At 34.4% G+C, this 20,599-nt stretch overlaps 1 protein-coding gene across 13 annotated transcripts in view; it reads right to left on the bottom strand.

The window, feature by feature from the left end:
- Nucleotides 1-20,599, bottom strand: part of PDLIM5 (PDZ and LIM domain 5) — a 202,542-nt gene that overhangs the window by 35,315 nt on the left and 146,628 nt on the right. For 9 of the 13 annotated variants that reach the window (XM_004756042.3, XM_004756044.3, XM_004756045.3 and 6 more), the window contains 3 exons: nucleotides 19,778-19,924; nucleotides 18,906-19,037; nucleotides 12,474-12,661 (listed from right to left, as the gene is read on the bottom strand). In XM_004756042.3, the coding sequence (XP_004756099.1) occupies nucleotides 12,474-12,661; nucleotides 18,906-19,037; nucleotides 19,778-19,924 (467 nt within the window). The remainder of the gene's footprint in view (nucleotides 1-12,473; nucleotides 12,662-18,905; nucleotides 19,038-19,777; nucleotides 19,925-20,599) is intronic. The other 4 variants (XM_004756046.3, XM_004756047.3, XM_004756049.3 and 1 more) reach the window with 1 other exon arrangement.

Below are 20,599 nucleotides of genomic sequence, written 5' to 3'. Positions count from 1 at the left end.
TTCCTATGGTTTACAGCTAGGTTTGGCAATTTTCTTCTGTAAATGGTCAGAGAATAAATATTTTTGGTTTTGTGGGACATATAGTTTATGTTGCAACTATTCACCTCTTGCCCTAGGAATGGAGCCACAGACATCATGTAACAAATGTAAATAAATGAGCATGTCAGTGCTCCAATAAAACTTTATTTATAAAAACAGGTGGTGGGCCATATGTGACCAAAGACCATAGTTTGCCAACCCGTGGTTTAAACCATAGGCATCAATTAATAAGAAATCATCATTCTTTATGAAAATCACGTATGAGTAAATCCTGGTATCTTCCCTTAAGATTTAATATTTTAATTTTAGGATGAAAGAAAAATGGGGAGAAAGAAGAGCTCTCACAACTGTGTTCTTGCATCAGCACTGGAAAGCTTCCAACACAGAAATAAATTCCAGTTTAGGGGAAAAAGAAGACGACGACAATCGATGGTTGTTACCTTTATTTTTTCCTGAGAATCATGATTCTAAACCAAAATCTACTTGTTACACAAAAAGACAAAGCATATTTACATGCTTTACACCACAGTTTTAAGAGTGGAGAGCTCCAGCCCAGCCTTTATGGCAAGTGGACTGTTTAGTTTAATGATGTCAAAATGCAGGGGAGCAGATGGCAGTAAAACATTATTAGAAGAGATGAAACATAGGCAACTGGTAGCAGTTTACTTATTCATATAAAAATTTAAAAATGGAACCAATAAATCTATCCATCTTAGCTAAGCAAATCTAGTTATCTCGATTTATTACTGTAACGTAAAGCCTACAATGAAATTTGGGATGGTTGTAGAAACAATAATTTCCTTTCTCACCCCTATCTTCTTTAGATTTCAAATAAAAGATAGAATTTATATCCACTTAAAACTGAGATGCACATCATTCAATCTTTGATCTAATCAGATCTCATAAATACATCTGAGTCTTCCTTGGGAAAAAAAAAAGAATACATCAGCTCTCTCTAAAGCTCTGTCCATAATGAATAAATAAGCTTTTCTTTATTGCTAAAATGCAGCACACAGCAGAGGCAGGGTATAGTAAGGGTCATGTTAACTAGAATCTTAGCTAAATTTTAAAAGTGGAGTTTAGATGCAAAGAAAATGTTACTTAAAGCAGACCTTAATAGCTGTAGTCACCTGGTTTATGCAAAGCAAGACTCCTTTCTGCAGAGAGGATTTAGTCCTCTTCAAATGTAGTCATTGATATTATCTTTTGACACAAGAAAATGCACTATTTTGTCAAAATAACAGAATTCAACTTAGCTGGAATTTTTATTTTTAATATTTTATTTATTTATTTGTGTGTGAGAGAGAGACAGAGACAGAGAATGCACAAGCAGGGGGAGCAGCAGGCAGAGGGAAGAGCAGAGTTCCCGCTGAGGCTGAGTAAGGAGCCCAATGCGGGACTTGATCCCAGGACCCTGGGATCATGACCTGAACTGAAGGCAGATGCTTAACTGACTGAGCCACCCAGGTGCCCCAAGTTCAACTTAGTTCTGAAAAACTCTGACTTCTCTCAGACTCTGCTGCCTCACTAGTAAAATGATGCCCACTTAAAATTTAATGACATTGTCTTATTGCACACCGAATAAAAATATATTTAAAAACTTAAAATATTATAAAAAATGATTACCATTAATCAATGATATCCACAATTTTACTGTTAATTAAGAATTTTTTGCTTCCTTCAAGACTACCCATTATACTCCCAAGTTCTAAATGCCCAAATGGGGATGGTGAGTATTCCCTAAGACTAGAAGCAATAGAAGCTAAAATTAACTAAATACTAATATTGAAAAGGTTGTGACTTTTTCCCTTTCTCATTTGACCAAAAGAAATCTACTCTGTCCCTAAAAGACTTCCAAATGATCCTAACTTTTCTATTTACAGCTTACTTGCACTGTGTTCTTCAAAACGTAATTCATGTTTTTAAGAAAAATCAGCAACTGTTATAAATCTTATCACAGATTAAGAGCCCTTGCATTTACTACATATAATAAAAACTGTTTCAAAAAGAAAAAAATAGGGCGCCTGGGTGGCTCAGTGAGTTAAAGCCTCTGCCTTCAGCTCAGGCCATGATCCCAGGGTCCTGGGATTGAGGCCCGCATCGGGCTCTCTGCTCAGCGGGGAGCCTGCTTCCTCTCCTCTCTCTCTGCCTGCCCCTCTGCCTACTTGTTATCTCTGTCTGTCAAATAAATAAATAAATAAATAAATCTTTAAAAGAAAAAAATAAAAGAATCTATGTATATGAACATATAATCTGATACATTTGTTCCTAGGAGTATCAAAGATTATAGATGGCGAATATTAAATAAAATAGTGCTAGTGTGCTCAGTATGTCACCATCAATTAAATGCCTTTTCTTTCATCAACAGAGTTCTCTCCCTCCATGGATATATTTAACAATAAAAGTAAAAAAAGAAATCTATTAATTTTTTGCCAACATCAGGGACATAAGAATAAACAAGGCATTGTGAGTACATCCAATAAATGATAACAAGCTATAAAAGATGCTAATGAAAACAGCAAAAGGAAAAATTTTAGCACACCTAGACAATACTAAGTACTGTAAAAGAACATACAACAGAGCCTTTTATTTTCAATGGATTTATGAAATAGCTTTCTACAGAAAATAGTGATTACAATATTAGCGAATATTATATAGCTTAATGATTTTGAGTAAGAAATTATGTTATTTATTAAATACTTAATATAATGTTATTAAAATTTAAATATCACAAATGTTCTTACAAGCTACCTATTTTGAAAGTGGGAAAGAAGAAAAAAATCCTATAATTAATGAAAAAAAAGTTTTAAGCGTATCTATCTACTTAAAGCTTTCTGAATTATACATATGTGTATATATATACATATATACATACATATACAACATGAGTAATTTAATTTTTAATTTTTGACTGGTAAGGTTCTACAGAATTTTTCTTCTTTTGTCTTGTAAGAAACCCCTTTTCCATATCCTAATGTTTATTTCCATGTCCACATGTAACACAAGTTCTTCCTGCAAAGGCAAAGAATGCAATGCCAGAGCTACTTACCTCACAATTCTAACTATAAAGAGTTGGAAAAGAATAAACATTTAGAAAATGATGATTTCGGGGTAATTAATGTACTTGCCTATGGAAATGCTGCACAAATAGACTATAAAAGTATGTTATAAAAGTAAACTGTAACTTATTTCTCAAGTATAATACAAGATACAACCTACTCATACTTATATTTTCTAACTAGACATATTACATTAAAATAACTTAGACATATTCAACCAATTTTCTGTTCCATAATCTGACCTACTCAAAACCAAGTATAGTTTCTCCAAGCCAAATACAATACCTACCAGTGTTTTAGTAGAGGATAAATAAATGCCCTCTACGGAACAAAGCTCCTTGGAAGAGCAATGTTGGATCTTGCCTCCCAGTCAGGTTAAAATGTGAAGCTGCGTTCTTTTGCCCTTAGAATTCTCTCCATTTCCATGGCCACTGCCTAGGGTAACATCATTGTCACTGTACTGGATTTCCTCAACCACCTCTTAATTTAATGTCCAGGACTCCAATCTTAATGCCTACACTGAGGTCATAATGAGGTTTTAAATACATTAACACTATAATGATCTAATAATGCAAACCTGATTGTCACTTTCCCGTTTACAGATCTGTTAAGGCCATCAATCCACTGACTTCCTTTCTGACTTTCAAAGCGCTTTTCTGACCAGGTCCCCATTAATCCATCCAACTCTTTTTCTGGCCACTATATAGTCCTGAACATACTGAACAACTTGCTCTTCCTCCAAGAAGCCAAGTTCTCTGAGAGTTTTTGCATATGTTGTTCCCTTTCCAACTTGGCCTCTTCCAAAAAATATTCAAGGGGCATTGGCTACATATGATTTTACTGTAGGCATAAATATTCACACTTTATTCCTGCATAAAATAGGACTCCATTATAAACTCTAATACAAACAAATATTCTATCCCAAGATTGTATCACTGGAACTTTATTGGTCTCTTTCCATCAATCTAGACTTCCCTGCCTTCTGACCTGGCCCCTGTAATCTAACTTAACTCTGTACCTTTTTTGCTGATTTCTGTAATTTACTGTTGCTTTAATTTGCATCCATGTTAACTTTTCCACATTGACAAAGTGAGTGGCTATCTCTAATATTTATTCTGCATCCCACTGTTTGGTTCCTTATAGGCCATATATTTCCATATTTTTTAAGAAAAAAATTCAGATCAGGGCTTCAGATCTATTACTACTTTTTTAATTGCTAGAAATAAATAATACAGTACTAGTTATAGTACTGCTGATGTTCACAAGTTTTAAGTCTTATGGCAGTTTAATGCTTCAAGGACAGTGGAGTCCTCTGCTCCCTAAGCAGTATGTGTAGTTTTTAATGGCAGCCTTTGGCAGACAGCATGTCCATGTTTGTTCAGTGACTGTTGTGGGGATTTCAAGTCCGGTAGAAGGAAAGAACAATGTGTTGTGAGTCCCTCAAATCATATGAAGAAGATGTCCAAAATATAACAAACTGACCTATCCACCCACTCATCTACTTAGCCACTGTCATTGACTGAAGGTCTATAAACCAGGCCAGGTATTGTTCAGGTAGTGCAAAACGAAGATTAGTAAGACTTGGTCCCTGTCCTTAAGAGGATCTAAAAACAGTGACGAAGGACACATATGTAAATTACAATGAAGAGATGAATGCTGTAATAAAGCAATCGTCAACATTTTGTAGGAACACAGAGAAAGAATAGCTGATTATTGAGAGGACTCAAGAAAGGTTCACAAAGGAGATAACATCTGATCTTGAAGAATGAATGGAAATTTTTCAGGGGTAGAAGGTGGAAAAGTATTTCAAATAAGAGCAGCAGCTTTACAAAGCACAGAGGTGTGTGCGCTACGAATGGTGTGAACTTCTGAACTTTAGTGCGACGGGAGTGCAGAGAACATGAAGAACTGTATAACAGAACAGGCTACAGAAGGAGGCTGGCACAAGGTAATAAAGGGCACATAAGCTCTATTAAGAAGCCAAACATTTCATGTGTGGGAAGCAGAGAGCTCAAAACATTTTCAAGCTGAGAAGTCACATGAGAACTGTTCTGCCGGATGTTAACAGTGTGAGCTACTAATGCTGTCACTAAAAGGCAGAGAGGTAAAAACTTAACCTTTCCTGAGTACCATCTATGTATCATCTACGCAGCACTTCAATATATGTTGCATCATTTGTGTGTATGCATACACGCTTATTCACATACATACAAAACAACGTTACAGGGAACTTTTTTTAGACTCTTATTTTAACAGATAAAGAAACTGAAGGCTCAAATGCTCCATAAAGGGATCTCTGGCCTTCTGAAATCCACGCCTATTCTTCAGAGCCGCTGCCTGTCGGCAAAGCTGGTTAGATGAACAAAATGCCGGGCCAGCAAAGCACTGATTATATTCTGATGAATGGGTGATTCTCATTTTGTGTAAAATTAAACTCAAGTTAGAAAACTGATGCGCTTCCAACATCTCACAGCTCTTCTGACTTTTAAGACTGAATTTGTGAGGAACATCTGACTATATTTGGTAAAACAGAAATATTTGGTATCTGCATCAAATGAACTGAACTTATACAATCTGGAATCTGTAACCTAAAGAGAATCTAAGGAAAACATTACACAGCAAATTAGGTCACCTACATAAACACAGAACATATTTGTAACTTATACCATAAAATTTATGAATGTTTTGGTAACATCCCTCTACTCATTAGTTGTATACAATATGAAGACTTTAATCATTAAAGTATCTACTAGACCTACAAATACAGTGAATGAAAACAAAAGTTTAAAAAAGTACAAATCCCCAGTTCTGAAAACTAACAAGAAGAATGTCACCTTTTACCTATCTTTCTAGATCAAGTTAACATTTCTAAAGGGACTACTACATCTGAATTATTAAAGTATTAAAGGCGCAGGGCAAGTAGAAAGTAGTATTACTAAATTACATAAAACTCAAGCTTGGATTCTTATTTCTATTGTATCTTAATACTTTCATGCAGACTATGAACTTTTCAACATCTTACATCATAAAATAGGTCTTTGCCAGTCACTGACAAGCTTGCGCATGTATGTGTGGTGGTGTATGTTAAACTCCATGCCTGAGAAAAAGATAATCCAACTTAAACTATAATGCTGTTAACATATACCCCTAGTTCTTCTTAATGACTTCTGTAGCATCACCATATTTTTGAAAGACTTTGGGTAACACAAGCTATGTAACACCACAAATGAAATGATCTAAGATTTAAAGTCAGAACTTTATTGGTGATAATGGAAGCCCTAACAGACTCAGAACACACTAGAAGGTCTTAAAATTTCAGTCTTTTCAATGAAGTATTTGGGGGGGGGGCTATCATTTCAAAACCACATTAGTCATCCCAATAGACAAAAGTACGTCTAAAATACTTAAATAAACAATTTCCAAATTTTTCCTTAACTACTAAGACATAGTAAGAAATACTGTGACACAAAATATACATGTTTACCTGCTGACCTCAAATATATGTTTGTACTTATATACACATACAAGCTAAAACCACATTTTCATAACATGATACCTCCCTACTTTTACTATGTTAAAATACTTAATATATTAAAATATATATTTCATTTTTTTAAATGAAAATACTGGCTATGATCCATTAAACTGATTTCAGGATCAACCAAGTGGGTTACAGACTGCAACTCAGTAATTTTTATCTCATCCTCCTCACCCAACTCTAGAACTTATTTTAAAATGACATCACTGGTAACAGTCACTCTTTGATGATGATGGTGGGGAGGGGTTCTTTTTTCACCTACATTAGAACACAGCTGTGAAGTATCAAAAGAAAGAAGCCTGAAGTTTTCTGTGTGTGAGAACTCCATACTTTATCAGGCAGCAACTGGCCTTTCTAACTTTTGCCTCTCCGTTGCTGGCACTGTAGTTTTCACAGGTGAACTGTGAAGAACCCAAGAACCCATAATGAGACAGCTATCCCCTTCTAAATCAAAAGAACCTTTTTATTTGCATTAGGAAGCTCTTAAAACTACTTACCAAATAGTAAGAGTAGATTCTGAGGTGGTTTTGTTTTGTTTTTAAATATGGCGGGGATTTTGTATTTATTTTACAATTTTTATAAAATAGTGTCAAGTAAGTAAATTTTACATCATATAATATGCATTAAATGCCAATTTGTAGCACCTAGAGCAAAACAGACAGGCGTTCCGCAAATATTTTCTAATTTGAGCTAAGCATCATGATGTATGTAATTCATCTATGATCACAATGGTACATACATTTTATGGTATTAATGCTTTATAATGTTATATAATGTTTATACTCTTGTAATCTTGCTTAAATTAAATTATGTTTTCTGTAAAAAGTATAATCTTTTAAATACTGACCATATGAATCATGATTATAGTTCTGTTATTTGACTGCTTTGATAATTATAACAAATTACACTCAAAGAAGACAGGATTCTGTTGCCCTCTTGTGGTAATTTTGCTGTAATATCTTCTTCAGAAATTTTGCCTCAATTTTTTTCTTTTCCCTTTAATGGTCAGTTCCTTTAACAGACCCATAAGCCAGACCATAGTTTCTGAATTTATAAAAGCAGTATATATATCCTTTGTCCTCTCCAGTGCCTATACTTAATGCCCTCCCGTCAGTTTCTGTCAGATAGTCGTTCCCTCACTTTCTTAAGAAATGTTCTCTTGTTTCCTTCCAATTCTAAACCGAGGAGATTTTTCTTAAAGTTATTTTCTATAGTCTAATGCACATAAAAAATAATTAGAGCAGATCTCCACCTCATAGAGAAGCTTCAAGTAAATGGAAAGTAACTAAAAATGTAGGAGGTTGAGCTGTTGGCATTTTCTCCCAAGACAAGGGGACTTGCTAAATCAATTAACAGTCCAGAAATTTCAGAAGCTAATGATATTGGTCTAAATATTTTAAGTTTTTGAAAGTGATAAAACAGTCTTTAAAATAGCCTAGCTCATATGCAATGGCTTATCTCTTGCCCCCCCAACAAAAAAAATTTTTGTTAACTTCTTTGCAAAATGAGTAACACATAACAGTAATTCAAAACTATTCAAAGTGACACTATGAAATAATTTTAACTATAAATAATTAGTACGTTCCTAAAAAATAATTTTTTAATCATAAAATTAATTAGTGTCTAATATAATTTAAACACTATGGAAAATGCAAAGCAAAAGATGGATTCTTAAATTAACTAAAAATCTACTCTTACAACTGTAAAAATTCTTAAATATTGATAAATGATAAATCCTTAGAGCAATTCTTAAAAGATATATATCATATATATATTTAAATATATCATTTATATCATATATATATTTAAAAGCAGTCCCTCATGTATTCAATCAATTCTTATCCCAACACTAATGAGGAAAAGACTAGAAGGACATTCTATGAAGAAGGACCAGAACATTCTCAAGCAAGGTAACATGGCATGTCTCTTAAGATGCTTTAGTAAGGCTATGGCACAGATTGTAATTTGGAAGCAGTGGGAGATGACATTGAGAAGTAAGTGGTAGTCAGACTGAAAACAGACTTCAATGATAAGTTAAGGAATAGGGAAATACAGTAAAGTATCTGCAACAGGAGAGTAGAGTGGGAAAATCAGAGTTTTAGAAAGATACTTGCTGCAGTATGAAGGACAGATTGATGGGGGGTCAAAAGAATACAAGGAAACTACTTAGAAGTTGTTTGCAATGACAAAGGCCTGAACCAAGGCAATGGTTCTGACCATAGAGAGGAGAAAAGAAACTTGAGAAAATACTCAGAAGGGAAATCATTAGGTGTTAGTTGCTATGAGAACATGGGGATAGAGGTGGGAGGTTCTCAAGCTCACGCTGGAGCTCTCGAGACTGGACCATTCCCAGAGCCAGGTAATAATATTTATTATTAATAATGCTGCATTTGAGATGCCACCTGGGAACAGCAAGTAGATCAACAATTTTGAGGATACGGAATTCAGGACACAGAGAACTCTAAACTATCAGTGGCTAGGTTGTAAAAGGAATCTGGATTACAGATCACTTAGAGAGTATAAAGACTACAAAGAGATTAAGGTTGAGGATGAGACTGGAAGCCCTTAGTTCCATCTTCTTGTTAAGAGAAATCCTTTAATCCTATAGCCATCATCTTTATTCATGTTGGGAGAAACAGGAGATTATTTAGTCTTTCTTTATTCTGCAAATCAGAAAACCGAGGTTCAAAGAGGTTAAGTGACTTTACTTAAAGCTATTTATCTGTGGACTTGAATGAAAACTCAGGTTTCCAGATTGAGACCAAGTTGTTTTACCTTATTATTCAAATGTTCTCTTTCTATAACAAAATGATAAAAACTATAGGATCATCTCATTAGATGCAGAAAAAGCATTTGACAAAATGCAACATCTATTCATGATAAAAACTCTCAACAAAGTAGGTTTATATGGAACGTATATCATAATAAAGGCTATGTATGAGAAATCCACAGCTAACGTCATATTCAGTGATGAAAAGGTGACAGCTCTTTTCCTAAGATCAAGAACAACACAGGAATGTCCACTCTTACCACTTTGATTCAACCTAGTACACAGTCCTAGTTGCAGCAATTAGACAAGAAAATGAGATAAAAAGGAATCCAAATTGGTAAGGAAAAAGTAAAATTGTCACTATTTGAAGATGACATGATAATATATTTAGAAACCCCTACAGAATCTACCAAAAAGCTCTTAGAAATAACAAAAAAATTAGTTTAGCTGCAGGGTACAAAATCAATGTACAAAAATCTGTTGCATTTTTATACACTAATGAACTACCAGAAAGAGAAATAAAGAAAGTAATCCCATTTATAATTACACCAAATATAATAAAATACCTAAGAATAAACTTAAGTAGGTGGTGGTGAAAGACCTGTTACTCTGAAAACTTATAAACCACTGATGAAAAAAATTGAAGAGAACACAAACAAATGGAAAGGCATTCCATGCTCCTGGATCAGAATAATTAATACTATTAAAATATCCATACAGTACAAAGCAATTAAGAGATTCAATGCAATCCCTAAAATACCAACAGCATTTTTCACAAAACAAAAACAAACAATCCTAAAATATGTATGGAACCACAAAGACCCTGAATAGACAGAACAATCTTGAGAAAAAAGAACAAAGCTGGAGATATCACAGTCCCACATTTCAAACTATACTACAAAGCTATAGTAACCAAAACAGTATGGTATTGGCACAAACACAGAAAAATTGAACAACAGACCAGGATACAGAGCCCAGAAATAAACCCATGCTTATATCGTCAATTTCTCTGTGACAGAGGAGGCAAGAACATCACAATAGGGGGGAAGACAGTCTCTTCAATACATGTTCCTGGGAAAACTGGACAATTAAATGCAAAAGAATGAAATGGGGCCACTTTCTTTTACCATACACAAAAATAAACTAAAAATGAATTAAAGGCCTAACTTTGAGAGCTAAAACCATAATAAAACTCCTTAAAAAACATAGGCAGTAATCACTTTGACACTGACCTTAGCACCATTTTTCTAAATATGTCTTCGCAAAAGCAAAAATAAACTATTGGGACGACAGCAAAATCAAGGAAGGAAATCACTAACAAAATGAAAAGGCAACCTACTGAATTGAATGTGAGAAGATACTTGCAAATGATATACCCAATAAGGGGTTAATGTCCAAAATATAAAGGGCAACCCCAAAAAACCCCAAATAATCTGATTAAAAACGGGCAAAGGACCTGAATAAACATTTTTTCAAGGAAGACATACAGATGCCAAAAGACACATGAAAAGATGCTCAACATCATTAATCATCAGGCAAATGCAAATGAAAACCACAATTCTTCTACTTGTCAGAACAGCTAAAATAAAAAAGATAAGAAATAACAAGTGCTGTCAAGGATATGGAGAAAAGAGAACTCTTGCACACTATATGTAGGAATAGAATTTGCTGCAACTGTTCTGGAACAGTATGGAAACTGCTCAAAAACTTAAAAATAGAAATATCATAGGATCTAGTAATTCCACTATTGGGTACTTACCCAAAGAAAACAGACATATTAAGTCAACAAAATGTATGCAATTCCTGTATTTATTATAGCATTATTTATAACAGCCAAGATAGGGAACCAATCCAAGTGTCCATTGACAGATGAATGGATAAAGATGTGGTATAAACATATAATGGACTATTATTCAGCGATAACAAAGGATGAGATCATGTCCTTGGTGACAACATGGATGGACCTAGAGGGTATTATGCTACGTAAAATAAATCAGAGAAAGACAATGCCATATGATTTCATTTATATGTGGAATCTAAAAACCAAACAAATAAACAAACCAACAAAACAGAGTCATAAATATGGAGAACTAAGTGGTGGCTGGCAGAAGGTAAGGGGCTGGCAGGATGGGTAAAATAGTTCAAAGGGATTAAGAAGTACAAACTTCCACTTATAAATTAAATAGGTCACAGGGATGAAAAGTACAGCATAGGGAATATATAGTCAATAATATTATAATAATGTATGGTGACAAATGGTAACTACATCTATTACGGTGAGCATAGCAGAATGTACGGAATTGTCAAGACGGTATCTTGTACATCTGGAACTAATATTACGTCAACTAATCTCAAATAAAATAGAGCAATTAAAATAAATTAAAGTATGTTTTCTTTCTGGCACTGTAACCTTCTTCCACTTCTGTCTCATAAATCTTCAGGGGACAACAAGTGAAAGATTCTTTTTTCAGTAACTGATGACAATAAATGCTTCTGTTGTTATTTTGTGTATATCATCAAAACAAAAATGTCATATTTCCAAGGTTAACCTTCCAATGATACAGTTCGTTAAAAAGACTCCAAGTTGGGGTGCCTGGGTGGCTCAGTGGGTTAAAGCCTTTGCCTTCGGCTCAGGGCATGATCCCAGGGTCCTGGAATCGAGCCCCACATTGGGCTCTCTGCTCAGCAGGGAGCCTGCTTCCCCTTCTCTCTCTGCCTGCCTCTCTGCCTATTTGTGACCTCTATCTGTCAAATAAATAAATAAAATCTTTAAAAAAAAAAAAAAGACCCCAAGTTTATAATTCATACATGCTTCTCGAGTAATTTGGGAAACAAAGAAACTTCCAATTCTATAATTATGAAAAGCAAAGGGCAACTATATCAAATGCATACAGAATGTTTATGAAATACTTCAGAGGAAAATAGCTATGGCTATTCCTTGCAGATCTTTTTAAAGCTTAGATGGTTGAGAATGAGTTTCACCAGTGAATTCTATCAAATATCCTGGAAGACATTTTCATCACTAAACTTTAGAAAAACAAAAAAGTAAGAGATTTCTTTGGCATACCTGCTTGGTTGGGGTGTGGCCAGCTTGGTGACTTGACAATGTTAGCAGATCCTGGAGGCTTAAAGGCAGCAGCGGTTGTGAGACCAGCCATCCCTGGTCTGGTGGAGGCTGGGCTCTCCCGCCTCTCAGGCATGCTCCGTGCTGAAGCTACTGATGGAGACAACTGCTGAGAAGTCTCCTGGGTGTTGCTAGAAAGAAAATAAGGACATTTTTGGTGAAGTCATAGCAAACTAACTTAGCAATGATCCTTTCTTTTCTCAATCTGTCAAATCTGTAAGGAAAACAAAAATATTAACTAACCAATATTTTAAAAAAGAAAAACTCGAAAACTATGACTGAGGGGCTGTCTCTCTTTAAAATGAACAATCAAACAAAAACAAAAGAAAGGGAAGAAGTCCGATTACATTTGTTCAGTACTTTGGAAATTTTCTTTCTTTCTTTCTTAAGATTTTATTTATTCATTTGAGAGAGACAGAGAGAGAATGAGAGAAAACAGGAGATGCGGGATGCGGGATGCGGGATGCGAGATGCGAGATGTGGAAGGGTCACAGGGAGAAAAAGACTTCCTGCTGAGCGGGGAGCCTGATGGGGGACTTGATCCTGGAACTCCAAGATCATGACCTGAGTTGAAGGCAGTTGCTTAACCAACCAACCACCCAGGCATCCTGGAAAAATTTCCTTTAAAAGGTCTATTGTGAGAAATTAGGCAACTGAAACACTGTTACAGCCAATCCTTTCAAATAATATGGTAACTTTATCTTCCTATTCTTCTCTATCTCAATCTTTCAGAAAATCACCTACATTAAAACGACTAATGATTAGAGAATTCCTTGTGATCTCTCTGAAATGGCAGATGTTTTTTCTCTTCTTTCTCACATTCTTCTGGTATTTTATGAACTAAGTTACCCTGACATCTTACCATTCTTTTTACTTAATACTTAGTCACTCATTCATTGAACAAGTATTTAAGCACCTACTACATGCCAGACAGTGTGCTATGCACAGGCCACAGAATGGTAAACAAAAGACAACATCCCTGGCTTAAAAGAACATCCAGTGTTCTGTATTCACAATACAGGAAAACAGGAGAAAAGACGGCCATTGTCCTCACTCAGTCAGAGTTACTCTACTTGCTTAACAGGAGGCCTTATCTGTGCTGGTTCCAGTTTGGTTTAGAAAGATCTTTTTACTGCCCAGTCATCTGTTACTTATAATTATACACTGTCACTCTTAGGTAGCTCAAATTATAAATGTGTACTTTGAAATGATATAATATTATAGAGGTTTCTCTCAGGTGAAGTATAACAATAATTATTATAACAACAATAAGAAGAATACATCCTACTAACTTCTGAACAGAAATCAAGGTACTGCTTGCTTAAATAACTCCATGCACAGAAACTCAAGCCCTTCAATAACTGAAAATAACAGCTGGAAGAATAGATCAATAAAGATAGAATACTAATTAATGACCAGTAAAATAAATGTCCCTTAATCGTACTATTTAGGTTGAGATTATTTCAATGAAAAGAGATTTCAAATTCAATCATGTCCTAAGAATACCTATTTCTCCAATACTCTTGAATCTGGGATAAATACCTAACAAAGAGGCCTGAGGTTGCCTAGTCTTAGGAAGGCCTGCTTGCAAGGTTGGCCTCTAACTGGCATTTGAGAACTTGGCTGGTGAACAGTTCCCTACAGTCATATAAAACTTTCTCTAAAATATAAGAGTAGTTCACTGGGCCTAAGCTAAATAAACAATGTGGTTTATGCTAAATACCTACTTTCCTTCTGTGAGTTGGGACATACAGTATGAACTAGGCACCCCGTGACAATATAAGGAGCCCCAATAAAAACCTCAAGTACTTCGTATCTAATGAGTTTCTCTGGTAGACAACACTTGGCATGTTTTATCATAACTCACCGTTGTAGGAATCAACATATCCTATGGTGAGAAAGGACTTTTGGAAACTTGAGCCTCTATTCCTCTGGACTCGATCCATGTACCCTCTCCCTTGCTGATTTTGCTTTGTATTCTCACACTGTAATAAATCTTAGTCATGAGTACAACTATATGCCCAGTTCTGTAAGTCCTCTACTGAGCGGGTGGTCCTAGAGCACTTCTGAAACTAAACAGTTTTGAAAAATCATACTAGAGCTTTTTTAACTTTCTTGAAATATTGCTTATTATTATTCTCTGAAATCCAAATGTAACAAAGCTATAACCTTCTTTTATCATTTCTAATCAGTTTCATGAAAAACTGAAGTCCACTTGAGATGTTAGAACATACCATACAATGAAAAATTTAAGTACTTTAGTAACTGTAATAAATAAAAAGTAAAAGACTACTTACTTCATGGCAGTGCTAAATACAATTATCAATAAAGATGACAGAATAAATAAAATTAATGGAAACAGAGTTTAAGCTTTATAGTAGAATGGTTATGAGTAACTTTGAAAAGCTTTGTGATGAACTAATTATTTTACCTCTCTTAAGTCTCATTTACCTAAGTTTTAAATGGGGATAATACTTTGCTCATAAGAGTTCCATGAGACTTAAGTAAGATAATTGTGTACAAAATACTTAGCATACTCTAAGGCACAGAATATAAGCCTAAACAGATGAAAAGGATAATTAATATATTCAAAAAATAAAACTTATTTTCAATATTCTTATATACTAAAAATACATAATTTTAAAAAAATACAGATGTACAGGTCATTTTAATTCTAAGGTTAATTCTAGGGCTCAGTCAATTAGAAAAAAATAACTAATAACCCATATATTCAGAGTTCTGAGAAGAAAATTTATGACCAAGGAACAACAGAAGTTACAAATGGAACATAAATATAATCTGGAAATAACAAAGCCCAAATCATCATTTAATGTTTAACAACCTGAATAAGTTAAAATTTATCTCCAGGAGAGCTGGCAGACAGACTTACTTAAAAGAAAGTGACTAGAATGATAAAAAATTAATGCCAAGTCTAATCAAGTTTGGTTGAAGGAACTGGTATGACCTAAGGTATGAGAAAAACTCAGGAGAAGCATTAGAGCAATCCTCAAATACATGACACGTGGATTCACTCTATATGATTACATTCTGTTTGCCTAATGTAGTGTCAAATCTATGGTGAGACAGATTTGGTTCAATAAAAGGAGGTACTTCCTAATATGAAAAATTGTCCAAAGGAAATATTCTGTTTCCTAACAATACCGTTAGGGACAGGCCTGATTCCAGAAGGTATTCAAGCAGTTGAAGGAAAGGCTACAGACTGGATTTAACCCTTCAAGGGTAGAAGGCTATGATTAAGTTACACTTCAGCATGACATTCAAAGCCTTCTAAGATACAGCTACAATCTACCTGTCCAATCATTATCTCCTGCCACCTCGCGATACAAATTATGTGCTGGCCACACCTCTTCTCTGTCCACAATTTTCCAAGCTCTAAATAGAAGACACCTCCCCCACTCTCCCTCTGAACACATCCAAATACCATCTACAGTTAACAGTAGTAGTAAAAAATAATATCTATCATGCACGGTGTACCATACTAAACAATTAATATATTTTACTTAATCAATCATCTAGCAGTAGAGACACTACTTCCTTCACTTCATGACACAAATTAACTACATCACATACAGTTGCATTTCAATTTGTAATAGCCAGGGTTTAAAAAAAAATAACAGTAACTTCCTTATGTATCTTGTCTCCTGCACTACCTTAATAAACAGATTGGGGACTTGACTGTGACTTTGGGTACGTTACTTGAAGTTGATAACATTTCTTCATCTGTAAAATCAGATGAAAATACTACTTTTATTCCAAGGTTATTGTTAGGATTAAATGAAACACAATGAGATAATATATGTAATACAAGTAAAGTACTTGGCTCTATGCTAAGCCAGAGAGAAAAAAAAATTAAAAATCTGTCCACAGAACTTTGAAAGGTCTCGTATTCTCCCAAACATGGAGAGTCTCTTCTTACACTTCAATTTTTACCTATACATATGAACATCTTATTTTATCCTTTGTATAGTCTTTATATTATATATTCTCTCCCAAAAGGCTAAGATGTTTAAATCTTCAACAGTACTCTTTAGATACAAAGTGTGCGCAGTAGGTTATAACCTTATAAAATTCTAAATTATCAGCAAGAAAGTTGTTCCATTTATATTTAAATTCAGGACTGATGAGCAGAGTTCAACATTCTCAAGAGAAGTAAATCTCTATTTACTTAAAACATTTAATGTGGAATGGAAGAATATTTGGTTTTATGGAGACAACCATGTATCTAAATATGTAATGCCTAGGTCTCTAAAAGAGCTAACGTCTTTTTGCCTAATTTCTAGCATTAGCTACTATTTAAAGAAATACATAAACAACAGATATCATGTACTGAAGATTGAAGAATTAATGATATCATTGGCTATATTATTTTATATTTGGGAATAAAATATTCTAGTAATCATTATAATCATTAACAGCAAAAATATTTTGAATTAATGACTAATTTACTAACATAGCATGGCATGATTACTTAAATTGGTATCTTATTTCTGAAATCATGCTTCATATATTTTTTTCTATATTTAAAATTTAAAAGGTTTCCTCAGGAAACCCAGCGTTCCTGTTTTCCAGAATGCCAACTCACTTCCTACCTTGTCAAAAATCATTTCCATTTCCCAAATACCAAAATATATTTAGTTTGTGCCTACTGCTATTAATAAAAAGTGATTATCATGGCTACTAATACCTGTTCTATAAGCGGGTCCATGGAGAGCATCAATCAGGCCATAACTACATGTACACTTTTTTTTACACAATTAGTTTATTTAAACAACAAAATGTTTGATTGGAAGGGAATACTCAACTCATTTCTTTTTTCTTTTTCTTAAGGTTCTATTTATTTATTTGACAGATAAGAGAGATCACAAGTAGGCAAAGAAGCAGGCAGTTGGAGGAAGCAGGCTCCCTGCTGAGCAGAAAGCCTGATGCGAGATTCGATCCTAGCACCCTTAGATCATGACCTGAGCCAAAGGCAGAGGCTTAACCCACTGAGTCATCCAGGCGCCCCAAAACTTGACTCATTTCTTTCAGAGGAATTTATCTCTACTTAAAGACAGATTGCTCCGTGTGTAAGGGTTATATACAAAAATGTTATAAAATTGTCCTTGGTTTCCCAATAATAAATGAAAAACTTTAAGATTCTCCACTCAAGCAAGGTTTGCAAAAATTTTAATGTTGCTCCTTTTTTATTAAACAGCGAGCGAAAAATAACTTACTAGAATATAAAGGTAAGAGTTTAATGAGCATGCCATTAATGGAGATGGGGTATTCTCACACAACTGGTATTTTTCTCCATCCTATCTCTATTTTTCCCTATCCCATCTCCATTTGATATCCATCAAAACATACCACTGGCTATTTAGTTTTTTAAAAAATGCAATAGGCACTTTTCTGGAGAGATGTGAGCATCCCATTAGGTCCTCAAAGGGATCTTTTATTCCAAGTGTGGTCAGTAACCTGTCTCTGTATAGATTTAGCCTGGATGCTGAAAGATTTCTACTCAATTAACACAATTCCACAAATGTAAAATAATGTCGAGTATCTTTTTTTCTTAGAGAAAAATGTACAATGATCTCTCTCTCCCTGTTTAAACATCTGCCTTATAAGTTACTCAGAATTTTAATTAAGTATATTGAAAACCTCCATGACAGTGAATAGAATACAAACACATAATCAGTAGACAGCCTATGTTATATCAGGCTTTTACCAATTATAGCCATAGTTGTACACTCTACCATTAATTTTATGTTCCATCAGAGATGACTTTAAACAGTTATTTCATTAGGATTATACCCTTCCATGAGCACTTGGGATATTTTTATTTTTTATATATACCTAATAGTTTTTGGCATAATTGTTCAGTTTAGGAGAAAAATTAATTTTGTGTTTCAGAATTTCCGAGATATGGTAAAAATTAAGTTATCTGTCCAAGTAAAACCCTCATATATAAGAACAATAAGACAGTAGTAGCCAATCAAAATGAATTACTTTATTATTCTTTTTCATTTTTTCTAAAGATATAAAGGTATGTCTTACTAAACATTTCCCTATTCTCTACCATCCATGCAATGAAACAGTTATACTGTAATTTAAATACTTGGACAATTACTCATAATTTCATACTAAATATCAAGTATGGTAATAAAACATGTTACAAGGGGTTAAAAGGGGAGTCAATGATCATTTAAAATCACATGCTTGTCCATTAGCATTGTACTGAATTTACAGCTAGTTTAAAAATGGAACACAAATCCACTCTAGGACTTTCGCATCTGGCTGGTTAATATAGTGGTTAGGTGTTACAGAAAGCAGTGTCTTTTAAAGCAAACCACCACTAAGATACCTGCTCCACAGTACCTTATTTTCTTAACATGAATAGAGCCCGTTGACTTCCTCGAGGACTGGAGGTACGAAAAAGCTAAAGGCTTAGAAACAGGGCTGATGCAAAGTGCATCCAGGAGTGAGTGGTATTTATCAGGACTGGAGAGCCTGGTGAACATTTAGAAAGATATTTAAGTTGAAAAAAAATCACACGATCAACAGCAGAAAGTAGTCTTGACAGTCTATGATTTGAAACATTTCCAGAAAGAGCTAGAGACAGATATTTTACAGACAGGCAGAAAGAACAAAGCATAGAAAGAGGAGGAAAGAAGGTCCAAGTACTCTATTAATTTACTCATTAATATAGAATTGACTAAATTTTCGCTAAAACTAGCCAAGACAATCTTTTAGGAAGCATAAAACTTTATAAAGACTACTGGAAATTATATTTTAAAAATCTCATAAAAATAAAAAAATTATTATTCTTTTTTTTCAGGCGGAGGGATGTAGTTAGACTTGAGAACACCCTTAAATACAATCAGTTTGTGAGAGAAGAAAATATCAGTAAGAACTTAAAATATCTACTGATAGTTGACTCTGTTCCAGATAAAAGCTAAAAATTATAAAGGCCCAAACTCAATAAGCACACAACATGCAATAATCCATGCAACTGAAAACATCGAAGATAAATGGTAGTCATGGAAACAGATGAAAGGAAGATTTAAAGAAAAATCAGTTAATAAACACTGAGGGATATGTCTACAACCCAGGTAAAATGTCCACAACACAACCAAGATCTCATATTGGGCTGTGACTGTTTCAAATGGTTATGTATGCTTTAAGGGGACTTTTAAGACAGTGAAAAGTGTTGGAATCACACAAGACACACGTTGTACATACAGCTCTACCTGGTTTTTGCAGCAAGAGCAGCAGACACAGTAGCAGCTGCACTGCTAAGAACTGCAGCACTATATCTAGCAGGAGAAGAGAAGGTGGAAAAGTTTCGAAAACCTTCCAAAGACCTTGTCACCAAGTTTCTTGTGGAGCGGCTTAAACTGATACATAGGGAAAGAAAAGAAAAAAAAAGAGGAGAGGAACAAAAAAGAAAAGTGAGAAAACAGAGCATAATAAAGATAAGATAGTAACTATCTTATATTCGTGTTTAGACATTAAAGGTATGATACAGAAGTGTAATAAGAGTGCAGGTCATTTATTTACTGTTGCTATGATTTCTCTCAAAAATTAGTATCTGATATATAATGTTCCATAAAACTGATTTTTGATATATAAATGCTTTTGGATGTATTTAACTTCAGTCTCTAATCCCATTTAAAGTTAAATCAATATTATATAACACACATGTGAAGATTGATTTGTCAGCATCTAAGTAGAAAATAAATCTAAACATGAAGTCTGAATTTCCGTATTCAGAGAAAGGAAGGTTATGTCCATTTTTCTAAAAAGACTCTACATAAAGAGCTTTACCTTAGGGATGATTCACACCCAGAGCCTGACATTTTAACGAGACTTGTGCTTTCAGGAGAAGCAGGTACAACCGACTGCCTATCCAGAAGCAGCAGTACATACTAAAAGGAACAAGAGGTAACTTAAAAATACTGACAATAAACCTACCTGGGGAAGGAAAACAAAGCACCTTTGTAAAATAAACAGTAATTGAAGTGAATATGACTAAAACATCACCCTCTCTGTTGATTTCTACACTTCCACTT

This window comes from Mustela putorius, unplaced genomic scaffold (genome assembly GCF_011764305.1).
Source record: "Mustela putorius furo isolate JIRA1106 unplaced genomic scaffold, ASM1176430v1.1 tig00003871_pilon_pilon_pilon, whole genome shotgun sequence".
Lineage (NCBI taxonomy): Eukaryota > Metazoa > Chordata > Mammalia > Carnivora > Mustelidae > Mustela > Mustela putorius.
Note: the sequence above shows the minus strand (reverse complement) of the source record. Positions and strands in the feature narration are given on the sequence as shown.